Source organism: Zootoca vivipara, chromosome 13, assembly GCF_965207765.1.
Source record: "Zootoca vivipara chromosome 13, rZooViv2.hap1.1, whole genome shotgun sequence".
NCBI classification, from domain to species: domain Eukaryota; kingdom Metazoa; phylum Chordata; class Lepidosauria; order Squamata; family Lacertidae; genus Zootoca; species Zootoca vivipara.
Window position 1 is genome coordinate 10,642,593 of NC_142596.1, and position 14,929 is coordinate 10,657,521.

General features: G+C 47.5%; 1 protein-coding gene and 1 long non-coding RNA gene across 4 annotated transcripts in view; one reads left to right on the plus strand and one right to left on the minus strand.

Moving 5' to 3' along the window:
• The first annotated feature begins 2,171 nt into the window (after nucleotides 1-2,171).
• Nucleotides 2,172-9,226, plus strand: LOC148683630 (uncharacterized). Its single transcript, XR_015946769.1, has 2 exons — nucleotides 2,172-2,267; nucleotides 9,043-9,226. It is a non-coding gene; the product is annotated as an uncharacterized LOC148683630 (long non-coding RNA).
• A 352-nt stretch (nucleotides 9,227-9,578) lies between these two features.
• The window catches only part of GRAMD2A (GRAM domain containing 2A), a 63,094-nt gene continuing 57,743 nt past the window's right edge, over nucleotides 9,579-14,929 (minus strand). For 2 of the 3 annotated variants that reach the window (XM_035130790.3, XM_035130793.3), the window contains 2 exons: nucleotides 14,816-14,923; nucleotides 9,579-13,280 (listed from right to left, as the gene is read on the minus strand). In XM_035130790.3, the coding sequence (XP_034986681.1) occupies nucleotides 13,277-13,280; nucleotides 14,816-14,923 (112 nt within the window). In that variant the 3' untranslated portion in view covers nucleotides 9,579-13,276. Of the gene's footprint in view, nucleotides 13,281-14,811; nucleotides 14,924-14,929 lie in introns of those variants that run through there. The other variant, XM_060282371.2, reaches the window with a different exon arrangement.

A 14,929-nucleotide genomic window follows, 5' to 3' on the forward strand; every position in this document is an offset into this window, starting at 1 on the left:
ATTTGGGATTGAAGAAGGGGTGTCAGGAGTTAGCATCTTGGAGGGTAAATACAGGTGATGGTGGTGGGATAAAACTTTCACAAGAAATAGCGAAGAAAGGTTTAGGTGACTTTGAGCTGTTTATTTTGAAATGCTTGACGCTGCATGACATGATACTGAGCATTGGGGAAGATTCATTTTCTCCCATCTCTCCCTTGATACTACAAAAGACTAGGGAACTTGCAATGCAGTCCTATGCACATTCGCTCAGAAGTAGTTCTCACCTTATTCGATAAAACTCTCTCCAAGGTAAATATGCCTAGAGAGGTTTAGTACAGTAGCCTTCAGGTGAAACTACTTCTCTTTATATATGGAGAAACGCAAACAATTTCAAAATAACAAGGGCGTCAACAAGTAGAAAGAGAAAGACAAACACTTTTTTTTGTAAGATTGGAGCTGCTTATATAGTGTTTGTCAGATAAGCATCAACTGATGGTGTGCTGTGTGGGTGGGGAAAGAGGGAAGCAGCAGTGCATCCAGTTAAGATTGCTCACTGCTTGCCATATGATGCCTTGCCAGTGGGAGCCTCCAGTGTTCAGAACTTAACCGTTTAAACAGATCAACAATGGAAACAGTTGCTCAGGGAGATTGTGGAAATGCTTGAAGAGGATGCTGGAAAGGGAAGGTGTGAAAGCACCTCTCACATGTTTTAGACATGCAGCTGTATATAGAAATGGAAGGTATGAGCAATAATCCCCAAATTCAAAAAGGAAGCCGTATTCTGCCGCTCAAGGTGTCCATCTAATCTGGCCATGTGCTACAGCCAGCCCTGTTTTGATAAAGGATAAACGTAGCTGACTAGTACATTGGGTTGCACCCAATTTGGTAGGTGTTCGAAAAACTTACATGCCTCCTCTCTAAAGAGTGACATAATGGGGGAAACGTCTTTTCATAGAACCCTTAATTTGAAAATCCCAAATTGTCTGTAGTTGGTATCTCATAGCAACCGTTATATGTGGCATGTGTCCTAAATATAGAAGAGACAGCTTCAGTGTGTATGAAGTGTGGAATGAGTTGTTTTCCCATGTTTTTTTAAAAAAAATCTTGCAGAGCAGCTTTTCAGGAAACTAAAGAAAGCCTTATTGCACAGGGGAATAGAGGAAATGCTAAGGCTTTCTACCCACATAAGTGAAACAACTTTGCTGTTTGGGAGAGTCAAAATCCCACTTAGGTTCCAGCCGATACCTTGACAAAACCTCTGGAGGCTTCCTGCTGACCTCTGATCTACACACCTTTCTTCCTCTGGAGTGGGACTGGGGGTTGGGCATACCAGCAGGCTTATCTTTCAGAGTGTCATGTCGATCACGGAAAAATTTCACCCAGGAAACTGTGCAACCACTTTTCTTAACCCTTAGCCTATTCCACTTTTCATGAATGGATTGTTAAAGCCCAGTCTGTAAACACTGTAATCCATGCATTGTGTTTTTGATAGCCTTAAAAATCTATAGCATACTCGCAGTGCCAGAAAAACCTGCTGGACAGCTACTGGAGCGAAGGCCAAAGGCCTGCTCCTTTCTGGGTGCAGCCAGGGCCATCTCTAATGGAATATTGATGTAACAGCTGGGGAGAGAAAAAAGGATGGGCAGGACCCTAAGCATTGTGGTCCCTCTGTTGAGAGGAAGGGCTGTGTTTTAATTAGATACTTATGTGGGTTTTTATGTTGCTCATAGTGCAAAATTCAAGGCTGTATGCCTGGTTCTCCCGCCGCCGCCCCACTTTTTCTCACAATAACCCTGTGAAGTAGATCAGGTAGGGACAGGCCCAGTGAGCTGCATGAGTGAGCAGGGAGTTGAAGCACCCACACAACACCATCTCTTAATCTGAAGGTTATTGATTAAGCCAGAGGTCTGCTCCACTAACCTGTTGCCCTGACTTGGTCACAGCAACCTTTTTGAGATGGTAAAAGTGGATAGTTGTGCCATCTAACCAAATAGTACAGAAGATCATAGAGGAGTTGGCTACAGCTGTTGTTATCTGTAGATCCTGTGCACCTATGATACAGGCGATTGCTGACAATCTCAGGCGAAGTTCATAGATGTACAAAAACATTATTGCTTGCCTTTTGAGAGTGTCTATCAAGTCTCATTTAGATATCTTCACAATTGCTTATTTACATATGGATGTTTTCTGCATGTGCTGGTCCAAATACGTCGAGGCCCTTTCCTGCTTCGTAGGATATGGAGAAGGACCACAATTCTTTGGTCGAGGACACACACTGCATGCAGAAAGTGAGTCTCCAGTTGAAAGGATCAGGGTGACAGGAGATGGGACAAAGCCAGATCTCATCACAGTGGGCAATACCTGGAGAAACAGTCTGACTTGGTATAACGCAGCATCTGCCTCTGATCTGTGCATAACCCTGTTTTGATTGGACAGGGTAGATAAAACAGCTAGAGCTGGAAAAGCCACAAAGAGGCTAAAGCACTTTTGCAGGCTGCGTGAAAAAGATACAAACCAAACTTATATTTCCCTGTGCTATTTGGACAATTTCTCACCACTACAGAAGATCTATGGAGAAGCTGGGTTGGTGGCAGGCGTGGGATAGGATGACACAGCTTCCATGCTAAAGAAGGCACTAATAATGAACTGGGAAGCATCACTTGCAGGAGACAGAGGGCAGGATCCAGTCAGTGGGGGGACGGTAGAATCAATGGGTAACATTTTCTAGATCTTGCTTATTTCATTGAAGCAGCTCACCTAATTCCCACCCCCTCCACAGGCATGTGTTTTTATTGTTTGTAGTTACTGCAAAGATAGTCGCTGCTGAATAAGCTGGGTGAGGTTGCAATTTGTGTCTCATTGGCAGTGCAGAAGCACAGCTCCTTCAGGAGAAAACCAGGGGCAGCTCCAATGGGACATGTTCTCCAGTTGTCACCCTAGCAAGCTACCTCTCTCTACTTTCCAGCACTGCTAATTCTTTAGGTAAACTGGACAGTAGAATGGAAACAACAAAGAAAAAGCATCTAGGCTGGCTGTGATGTTCCCCCTTCAGGGTATTCCCCCCCCCTTTTGCATGCACGTGGAGGATTTTACTGTCCTCTTGTGTACATAAGAGTAATAGGACACTTCCATTTAAGCATTTACTGCTGAACACCTCTAAGGAAAATAAACAGTTTGCTGTGCTCTCAGTGCTTTCCTTTGGAAGTATCCTGACATGGTCACAGCAGCAAGAAGAACCAGCACTCAATGTGCTGTGGAATAGGTAGAGGAATCTCTGGATAGACCAACAGGCAGGCTCATAGTGGTGCTGGAGTGGCAAACATTCAGGCTGGATGGTGAGCCTTTTTATTAGCCCAGACCTTTCAAAATGAATAAGCAATTTTATTCACTGATGCTGGAGATTTTCTGCTGCACTCGTTTGCTTCCACTTTATTATTGTTCAGGTGGAGCTTTAATGGTTTGTTATTTTAAATAATGATGATGCCCCCACATTTGTTACTTTGAAATGTTGTAGGGCAGGGTTCCCCAAACTAAGGCCCAGGGGCCGGATGAGGCCCAATCACCTTCTAAATCCGGCCCGTGGACAGTCCAGGAATCAGAATGTTTTTACATGAGTAGAGTGTGTACTTTTATTTAAAATGCATCTCTGGGTTATTTGTGGGGCCTGCCTGGTGTTTTTACATGAGTAGAATGTGTCTTTTTATTTAAAATGCATCTCTGGGTTATTTGTGGGGCATAGGAATTCGTTCATATTTTTCCCCAAAATATAGTCCGGCCCCCCACAAGGTCTGAGGGACAGTGGACCGGCCCCCTGCTGAAAAAGTTTGCTGACCCCTGTTGTAGGGCAAGGGAGACCTGTGGCCCTCCAGCTTTTGAACTGTAGGGCCAGAGATTCCCCACATTGCAAGGGCTGCAACAGATTTAGTGTTATATTTGTAATTATGAGAAAGTTTGTAGTAATAATTGGCAGGTATACATTTTGACCCTGAAATCTACCCTCTGCAGTTTATTCTAACGGTGCAAAATCTAAATTTGCTTGCACACGGCAGCATAATTGGTGTGTGGTGAAATGAGGCATAAGACATAGAGAGAGGGAGAAATGGGGCAGGGAAAGAGATGAGTCTTAGCAGTACCTAAAACATTATATGATAGAGCACACTTCTTGTTTCTTAAAATCCTTCCTGGCCTGTCTGCTGTTCTCGCATTTAAATGTCACATAAGCGGAAGAATACGCAATTGATGGAGCCAGCTAGTACATCTAGCTTTCGCGCCAAGGAATCAGTGGCAGCTGGGCAGCGTACTTAAATCAGAAAAACAGCATAGTAGAGGAAGCATTAAACACCACCTCTTCTCTCCCCCTACCCCAGCTTTTCAGCAGAGATGCTAAGGGACTGAAGCTGGGTGTGGGACATTCTGCAAGCAAAATAGCTGCCAGAAAAGCAGCTGTCTTTATGACATACATCCCCATGCCCAGATTAGTTCTGTTTTCCTTTTTATCTGCATTAGGCACATAGGAGCCAGCCTTATAGTAGGCCAAGAAAATTGTCTGTCTAGCTCAGTAGTACTCTGACTGGCCTCAGCTGCCTAGAGTTTCAGGCCCCCATCTTTCCCTGCATCTGCTACCTGATACATTTACTCTCATTTCCACTTTCCTTCATTTAGGTTTCTTTTCTGGTTTTAAAAAGGGTGCACACAGCTTGCTTTTGTGCTGTGTTTTTTTTGCTGCAGCATTTGGCCGTGGGGGAGGCAAGTCTCCCAATGCTTCTGAGATTTTAGCACCCCAGAATGCAGATGCAGTGAAAGCAGGGGGGGTTCCTCTTAAGGGTAAGCGGTAAGAGGCATTTTAAGCTGACTGCCTTTCCATTTCCAGGGAGTGTTTTGCACATGGGAGCTTTCAAAGTGAGATTTTAAAGGTGCTGTAGAGACCCTGGGGAGAGAGCTGAGGCCTGAAAAATAGCAATTGGTTGTATCCAGCTAAGTTCTACTCAGACCCATGGAACTGGATGGACCTAAATTAGCCATGCCCATTAATTGTAATAGGGACGCAGGTGGCGCTGTGGTCTAAACTACTGAGCCTAGGGCTTGCCGATCAGGTCTGCCGTTTGAATTCCTGCGACCGGGGGGGGGGGGGACTCCCGTTGCTCGGTCCCTGCTCCTGCCCACCTAGCAGTTTGAAAGCACGTCAAAGTGCAAGTAGATAAATAGGTACCGCTCTGGCGGGAAGGTAAACGGCATTTCCGTGCACTGCTCTGGTTCGTCAGAAGCGGTTTAGTCATGCTAGCCACATGACCTGGAAGCTGTCTGTGGACAAACGCTGGCTCCCTTGGCCTATAGGGCGAAATGAGCATCACAATCCCAGAGTCATCCGTGACTGGACCTAACGGTCAGGGGTACCTTTACCTTTTATTAATTGTAATTGGTATTCTCGAGTTTGAAAAACCTTGGATACAACTCAGTGTTAGCATTGTGCGCTATCAACATTTTAACACTACACTCCCCGAGACCAAAAACACGGGAAAGGAAAATGAGAAATCAACCATGGTCCCTGATATTTAGTAACAATCGGAGAGGGGGTTTTTCCCCTACCAAATCCCTTGCTTTGCAGAATCCTGTTGAATTGCCGCAAGGTCTTCAAGGCAAGAAGGGACTGCAGGAGATTAGGATGTGTATCATTCACACATGAGATGGTAGCAGCCAGTTTTATTAACCTTAGCTTGTACAGAATAAGTGTTGCAGCACAGTGAAAAAACAGCTGCTTGTGTGGCTCTAGCGTTTTAAGAAAAATGTTGAGGTTTTTATTTGAAACAGTATTACACCCTACAGCAGGCATAGGCAACCTTGGCTCTCCAGATGTTTTGGAACTACAACTCCCATGATCCCTGACCACTGGCCCTGTTAGCTAGGGATTATGGGAGTTGTAGTTCCAGAACATCTGGAGAGCCAAGGTTGCCTATGCCTGCCCTGCAGCAAGAGAGTGCAATCTATTCCCCCTGGAAATGCCCAGTAGCCAACACACAAAGTGGCACAGAACAGGAACTTGCATGGAGGGACTTGGCTGGTTCACAAGCATCCTGATAAAACAAGCAACAGAGATTCTTCTTCTTCCTCCTCCTCCTCCTCCTCCTCCTCTTCTGAAGTCCAGGGGCAGCTTCTTCTTCTCTCAACTGTCAGGCTCCGCTATATTAGACAGTAAATCGTTGTGGGAAGCAAGAGACACAATGGAGCTTCTAGACCCCTTAAGCATGACAAATGCTGGGCAACATCTGGAGTTGTAACCATGCTGAAAGGCAACAGAAGATTTAACCGAGGAGTAGCCAGAATGTTGATGGACCATTGGCCACCCTAGCTGGGGCTGGTGGAAGCTCAAGTCCAACAAACACCAGGACAGCCACAGGTTCTCCGCTCATCCCTATGTAAGTGATACATAGGCAAGTCCTGTATTTGGCTGGCTCCTCTCACAAATGCAGCCTTCCTTTGAAAGAACGAGTAAACAGCAGAGTGACAGTTCTAATCTCTGCAATTGCTACCACAGACTATGTAGTGATTAAACTAGAATAAGAGGATTATGGAAGTATTTCTGTGAACAAACATGGAAATATTTGGGGGAGAGGGGGGAGGACATTCATTTCCCTGGCACTGAATGATCTGGAGGAAACCTTCTCCACTTCAAACATAAGCCAGGAAGGGGACTCTACAATTCTATGAAATATTGCTAAGTGCCCTGAGCCCTTTCTCAGCACCACCATCCAGGCAAGCCCCTCCCCACCCACCACCCCGGCAAGGCAGCAGATGTTACCAGGTTGTAATTTCACAAACCCGGGAGCTTTTCAGTCAGAATGGGGTCAGAAAGCTCAGCAGCTGCTTGCCACTGAACTAGCAGAAGAGGATGCTGTTAATCTGCCCTCATTGCAATTGCGGAACCTCAGAAGTCGTAACCTACAGTTCTCCCCCAGCAAAAACCAAGCTGATTAAGCCACAAGGCCAAGGCAGACAAATCGGGGAATGCCCAGATGGCAGCTTTCCTGTTTGGCCGGGGAGCACCAGACAGAGGCCCCCCAAAAGTCCTCAGGAGAATCAGTCAGCTTAGGAGAGTTCTGTCGTCGTCCTCACTAGAAGTTGGTCACATGGGCTAGCTTCTCCTAGGCTTGTAGCTTGGCAAAGGACCCACCTCAGCATCTTGCAGAAGGTTGCCATATGTCAAGCTAGTGTGCCTGTACTTTTAAGACAGAGTTAGGGAACCTGCAGCCTTCCAGATGTTGGACTCCCAACTCTCATCACACCTGGTTACTGGCCATGCTGTCTGGGGCTGATGGAGTCCAGCAACCTCTGGAGGGCCACGGTTTCTCAATTGTCCCCGTTGTTCACATGTTTTTCTGCAGGACATAATTGCTGCATCCTAAGCAAGCAAAGAAAGGGAGAGGCAAAGGGACCTGTGGATCACCAGGCTGGAAGGCAAAGCAATCTCAGCTATAAGATTCAGATCTTTTTACAAAACAAAACAAAACAAAACACTGCCTGCATTTTAATATTTAGCAACCCAAAACTTTGCTGAAGCGCTGCAGACATTTGAGGACATCAATACTTTTTAAGATATTGGTGAGGTGGTTTACCCTACACTGCCAAGTTGCAGCATAGCATCTGGGAGTCAAGGTTGGAAGAGAAAACACCTTTATCCTTCAGGAGAATCACACTGGAGAGTCAGCCTTTGTTGCAAAAATGCCTCAGCAGCACACTGTGCAAGAGGCAGAGGTAGGAGCATTCAGCGTCAAACTTGCATTGCTGTGAAAGCCAGCACTGCCACAATTCACAGCAGCATTCATTCTGCCCTACATCCGAAATACCTTACCCAAATATGCATAGCTTGTAGTGGCAGACTGCTAGGCATGTGTCCCATTCAAGCATAGCTGATCCGTGATACCTCTGCCTCGATGGGAACGTGGCACATGCCAAAAAGGATTTACAAAACACTAAAGGACTGTTTCTCCTGGCCTTGGGTGGCAGAGGTTCCTGGCTCGTCTCCACAAGAGAATCTCAACACTTCAGCTCTCAACAGCTGAAATGTGAACTCCTGAACTCCCGACAGCTGTGTGTTCAAGCCGTTAAAATTGAATTACCTGCGTGCACACAGGCTTGGGAAACCAACACAGACCTTTGACTGTACATTTCCCTCCTGCCTTAGCAGAAGCAGCGCCATCATCACAGCTCTGCAAATGGCAGCTGAAATCAGGAAAGCCTTACTCCCATGCTCTTCCAGGATGTGGAACTTGTGGCCCTCCAGATGGGGTTGGATGTCAGCTTCCAGCCACCAATATCCACTGGTGAGGGAGAACGGGACTTTTTCGTCAAACCACACTTGTAGGTGCAACATGCCTGCTCTATGACAACCAAGCAGATGCCCGTTCCTTGCCTAGAGCAGGCACCCCCAAACTTCGGCCCTCCAGATGTTTTGGACTACAATTCCCATCTTCCCTGACCACTGGTCCTGCTAGCTAGGGATCATGGGAGTTGTAGGCCAAAACATCTGGAGGGCCGCAGTTTGGGGGTGCCTGTCCTAGAGCAATTCCGTGCCCCTGGGATCAATTCAGATAATTCAACCTTTTTGGCATTTCTCAGCAGCCTCGCTTTTTCCATTAATACGTAGAACAGGTGGATTCAGGTTATGGCTGGTGCCATGACGGACACCTGGGCCTGCAACTCTTTGAATAAGCTAGTCAACAGTAGAAGCTGGCCCATAGTAAGATCACATTATCTTTTGTGATCAAATCAGAAATCTGGGCTGTGGAGGTATGGGCAAATCAGAGTCTCATCGTGCAGCCAGGTGAATTTTGCCAGACACACTTCAAACTTTGTTCTATGTGCCCGGATACTGCCAAGAAACTCCCTATTTTCTTGCAGGGCCAAATCAGACAGCGTAGGCAGGCTTGCAGGTGCTTCCAGATGTTGCTCTTTTGCAGGTGGGATTAAATCACATGCCAGGAAATTCTGGTTATGTGATTAAAGCGGGTTTGGCAATCTTGTGCAACACACCTACTAACAAAACAACACTTTTTTTTTGCTGTAAAGGAAAGTGACTCAAAAATGCACAAAGTGTGTGGAATGGCAATTGCTTGATGTGACTCGTGGCATCACTTTCCCCACAAGCAAATCAGAATGAATGCTCAATAAACGGCCAGTCGGTGTATACCCTGCCGACTTTGTGCAAACAAGCAAGGACTGATGATAAATAAACGAGTCATCTACAACTGAAGCAACTTGTGTAACATGGCGTACTTTTTTAAAGCAGGAAAAGCTGCTGCATCCAGAAGGGTTAAGAGAAACAGGAAGAGGTGTGCATGTGTATGTGCTTAACACTTTCACTGCTTGCCAAAGATCTGTTCTTCAGATGTTCAACTCCCATCATCCCTTGCTGGCAGAGGCTTATGGGAGCTGCAGTCCCAACAGTACCTAGAGAGCCACATATTCCCTACCACTGCCTTAAAGAGAATTCCAAGGGGACTAAAGAGGCTTCAAGGTCTGCTGTGCCTCTGCTGGTGTTTATATCCTCCCACAGCTATGAACACGTGTCATTTACAGGACAACAAAGCCAGAAAACAACGAGCTTGTAGGATATTTGTGCAATTGTTCTGAACTTTAGAAAAGGAAAGGACAATGAAAAATAGAACCGTTGCTTACACTGAATAACACTAATGATAATACTTAGTATTTATAGAGCACTTTTCCGAAGCGTTCAAAGCGCTTTACATTACCTTGAAATCCTTACAACATCCCTGTAAGGTAGGCCAGTACTGTTATTCCCAAAATTAGAGAAAAGAAAGAGGGCTCCCAAGAACTGAGAGACAGCAGCTCACCAAAGGCCAGCCAGCAAATTCGTAGCTCAGCTGAGATTTGAACTGGGACCTTCTGGCTCATAGCTCATGCTCTGAACCATTATGCTCGAGCACAGACTTGCAGGGAGTGATAGAAAATGCAGCACACAACTGCCTTGCTAGAAATCGGGTTTTCTTGGCACTTCCTGGGCCTGCTTGCCTCCACCTGCCCCTCAGACCCTGGACACACAAACACACCTTGTGGTACCCACTGCCGAGAGCACCAGGACCCCACAGCCAAGACAACTCTCCAGCAAACAAAAGGGCTTTGTCTTAGCAGCTCCTTCCAAAATAGTAATCATCATAATGAGCACAAATATTACATTTACCTCCCATGAGATGGGAGATCTGATTAAAAAGAAGAGGAACACCTGAGACATTATTGCTAAGAAAGAAGCCAACTGGCTGTCCAGCAGCCCAGTAAACTTCTGGCACTGGGAGCAGGGAAAGAAGAGCAGAACACAGGTGGGGTGTGCTTCTTCGAAACGACATGCCACAGCCAGACCCACTGGGCCTCCTGAACCCTCCATTCTTGCTCATTCAAGCAGTCCTGGAGCTGCAGAAATTACAATACCAAAAAAATCCCTAGTCATCAGGTCAGCACTATATGAAAGCTTCCATTTCCCACAGACACACTCATGAAAATACCCACAACGGTGTCACCCCAGGGCATTCTGGGAAATTTCGACAGCATCTTCCAGAGGCACCGACCCAGCCTCTGTCACTGATCCAAGCACCGCCAGATGAACCCATTCGGGCCCTTTACATCCGCACCACACATGTAAAGCCCTTTCATACCACTTTATAGGATTCCTCTCCAACGGAACGTGGGAACTGTGGTTGGTTAAGGGTGCCGAGAGTTGTCAGGAGACCCCTGTTCCCCTCACCTAGTTACAATTACTCAGAATTCCTAGGGGGAAGGGATTGTTAAACAGCTCTTAAGAACAGTAACTCTATGAGAGGAAGGAGGGGCCTTAGTCCTATTCTAGTGCTCGAACTACAGTTCCCAGGATTCTTTGGGGGGAGCCACAACTGCTATCATAGTTAAGTATTTGGTGCGGATGTGGCCTAGGACTGCCAGTAGTCCCCCTGTCGGATGTGGGGGGGGGGGCTCCCATCAGAATGCAGCCCCTTCAAATCTGGAACCGTATAAGAACATGTTCCTTTAATGCAATGTTCTTCAAACTGTGTGCTGAGAGACCCAGGCGTTCCCTCAATAAGACGACCAAGAATGGCAGACAAGCGTCCCTAGAGGGCTGCCCCTAGAGGGCAGACAAGCCCTCCTTTCCCTGCAAGATGCTGGCACGTGGGTGCAATTTCCTGGGTGCAATTCCAAGACATTGCTAGTGGAGCACCAAACACAAAGGGCCAACACGCCAGCCTGCCTCCATCTACCCCACCCCCAGCTAAATTCTGCCCCCTACCCAAGCAGCTCCTTTGGCTTGCTGCACGGTTGCCACACACAATCCTGAGCCCCGAGACCAGGACATGTCACCCAAGATGACTTTATACCCAGGAACATGCGCTGAAATCTTTACACGACACTCAAGGTGGTCTACTGGAAGATGTGAAGGAACTTTCCCGGCAGACCAGACCACAAGGAAAGGGTTCCCAGAAAGCAGGAAGTTTGAAAAGCTATGCCTTTAAACCCCAAGAGGATCCCAGGTCCCTTAACGTCCCACAGCTAGGGCCCACTTCCTCCTGAACGGGACCGTTCCCAAAGTGGTCTGCTTGCTCTGTATTTGAAGGCCACACACTAGCTCATACACTCGTTCATTCATTCAGTCTGTGCTACAGAGGCGTTCATTCACGTGGCCTCATGTCCATCTTGGGAGAACTTTGCTTGCGAAGACAACCAGCTTCTTCAGCATGGTCCTCACTCTCATGGGCCAGGATCCTGGCTTCTCGGTGATCCAATGGGGCTTCTCACAGTTACCCATCAGGGTTCTTCCGATGTTCTTAACTGCTCCCTGGGTGTTCTGCCTCCATGATGCTACCCTTGGCCAACTCTCCCAGTTTGTCCAGGGCAGTAGCAGTGATGGGAGCAGACAAACCCTCTCCCCCTGCCCCCAATCACAGCCCAAGTCATCTAAACAAGCCATTCAAGGCTTCCATGGCTAGGGATGCAGATGGCTGACTCCAAGCCTGCATATGAATTGGCCTCTCAAGGGCTTGGAGTTCAGAGAGCTGCCTTTTGTTGTGCTGCAGAACGATGGAAGGGGGCATGGCCTTGGCTCTACCTGCTTCCGAGGAGAGAGCTGGCGCATGTGCAAAGGACCACAAACCTCCCCTGCGACAAAGAAATGGAGCAATCAGCTTGCTTTACCCCAGCCAAGCCCCCTGTCTCTGCTTCCTCGTGTCCGTGCCAAGCTGCAAAGCCCTTGGGTTAAGTGGGGCAGACCCATGTAAAGTGCTTCGAGGGCCACATGCACCCCTAAGTCATATCTGTCCCCAGAAAGTGCATACCCATGGCGTCTTTCCATGAGTGTTCAGGGCCTGCCTGGCAGTTTGCAGGTTCCCTTAGCTGAACGTTGCTGCAGCGGTTACAGTAATTTTGCAGGGCCACCAGAATTGCTCCAGCAGCATCCCCTGGACGACAGGAATCCTGTTAGTGCAAGAAGATGGATTCTAATGGAGATGATTTCACTGCCCTGGGCAAAGGATACGTCCGTCTTCCTTCCAAGGCAGAGCTTTCCGCTGCAGCAAAAAAAATCCAACACCAACTTTCTCCCGCTGCCCCTTTCCTGCAGGGGAAAGAAAGCAGCGAGAACTAGCAGCAGTCCAGAGTCCAGCTACTTCTCCAGACCTTGCTAGGATGCATTAGGATGTGACAGAGGACCAGCCACAACAGTTTGCTGGTGGTAACAGTCAGCCCTTCTGGAGCAAAGCCCCAGGAAGACATTGCAGTTCTGAAATACAGAGGGGAGCCTCAGAGGAAGTCCTGCAGTTCCAAATTTTCTTGCCACTCTAGAGAGCAAGCGTCCCAACGTATTCAGTGGCTGAAGAGCCTTTGGAAGGTACGGCCAGAGACATCATCAATGAAGACACTATCACACTGGCAACCCTTGGCAACTCTCACAAGCACCACTGCTACCCATGTACAGCCTGTTTGGCAGCCAGCACAGTCCCCTCTAGATGTTGCTGGACTCCCGCCAACAGCCAGGGACAATGGACGTCATCGCCCAACAACATCTGGAGGCTGCTGCATTGGCTACTGTTGGCCAAGCATCCCAATGGGTTGCTGACAGCAAGAAAGCACTTCTAGATTTCGCCACCAGAAGCAGAGAGCTTTGGTCCAGGAGGAGCACAGAGGAAGAGCATGGGGCTCATTTGCTGTGGCTTCACAGCAGTTGTGTTAACTCCTTGGACGCAGCACAGATCTATGTTTGCGGGTGCTGTTTTCTCCATTGTTGTCTTTATTGAGCCCACAGTCACCTGTCAGAAACAGACAAAGATGCCATTGTTAGCAGGCTCTGAACCAATCCTATGGGAAATCTGACTGCCCCACAAATGGCAAGAGAACTTCTCCTGATTTAATGCAGCTCCTTGTTTGTGTGTGACCAGGGCCGGCCCTAATATTAGGCAGAGTGAAGTGTGATGCGAGCCACCATGGAAATGAAGCTGATGCGAGCCACCATGGAAAGGCATCAAGCTGTTTGTTACTTAATTTTTTACTATTGCATTTCTACTGCTACAAAGAAGGAAGAGGTGCCTATGGCATCACTTGCTTATTTACTTCAGTTATTTATACACCGCCCTTCATTTCAAAGCAAAATCAAGGTGGTTTGCAAGACCACAAGACAACAGCAATATCTAAACCAGGCATCCCCAAACTTCAGCCCTCCAGATGTTTTGGACTACAATTCCCATCATCCCTGACCACTGGTCCTGTTAGCTAGGGATCATGGGAGTTGTGGGTCAAAACATCTGGAGGGCCGCAGTTTGGGGGTGCCTGATCTAAATGGTACCAACTTGGCTGGCCTTGAGTTCTCTGCACCTTAACTCAGAGTGGGAACAGGGGAGGTATGTCACAATTTGCTGCTCTACCTCTGCAGCAAAAATATTTTGGACCAGTCCTGCATGGATGCATGTGCATTAAAAAAAAAGTTCCAGGGTTAATGACTCAAGTCAAAAGACCTTTTTAAGGCAATTAATGATATACATTTAAGGGAACTAAAGCTCACTTGGGGGGGGGAGGGAATTTCCAGGAATCATCTTAACTCAGTACAACTCAAGTCTTTGTCCATGTCTAACATCTGTGCTCCCACCTTGAGGAATATGATACCACCCACATCCCAGTCCATAAAAGGAAACAAGTGCAGATGCAGAATTGCCTTTTGGCAGGGGCAGGAGCAGGAATCAAGTAAACATTCATTGAAATGTGCACAATTTATTCCAGCCAAGAACTGGGGTATTCTAACTGCAGAATTGGGATTTTTAGAAGCAGTCTAAGCAGAAGAACAGAATCATAGAATTGTAGAGTTGGAAGGGACCGCAAGGGTCATATAGTCCAATGCAGGGATCTTTTACCCAATATGGGGCTTCCACAAGTCACCAACTATTAGTAGTAGTAGTGGTGGTGGTGGTAGTACTGTCTACAGGCCATGCTTTGCTGCCACTAAAGCTGGTGTCAATCGGCCCTTTAAAAAAGGAGAAGTACACAAGCTGCAGGCTCCTGAAGCAATGCTGAACCTTTGCTTATAGCAGAAATAGAAAGCCTGCGGGGCCCTCCAGACCTGTCGCTGGACTTCATCTCCCCTCATCCATGACCACTGGCCATGCATGATGGCAGCTGAAGTCCAAAAGCACCCAGACCACCCCTGCAGGGTCCCCATCCCTGCCTTATGTGGCGACCAAGGACATCTTTCAATATTGGCATAATGAGAACAAAAGGTTATCCATCCCAACTTCCAGACCCCAAGGAAGGGCTCCTCTGCAGACACTCGCTGGGCTTCAGAAGGCTTTCCTACCTCCGGGGCACACGTGAGAGATAGTCCCGGTTCAAAGAGCAGAGCTGCTGCTCCAGGCGGAAGATGCGAAAAGCCAGGTAGGAGGAGGACACCACCAGGAGGCAGATCCTGAGG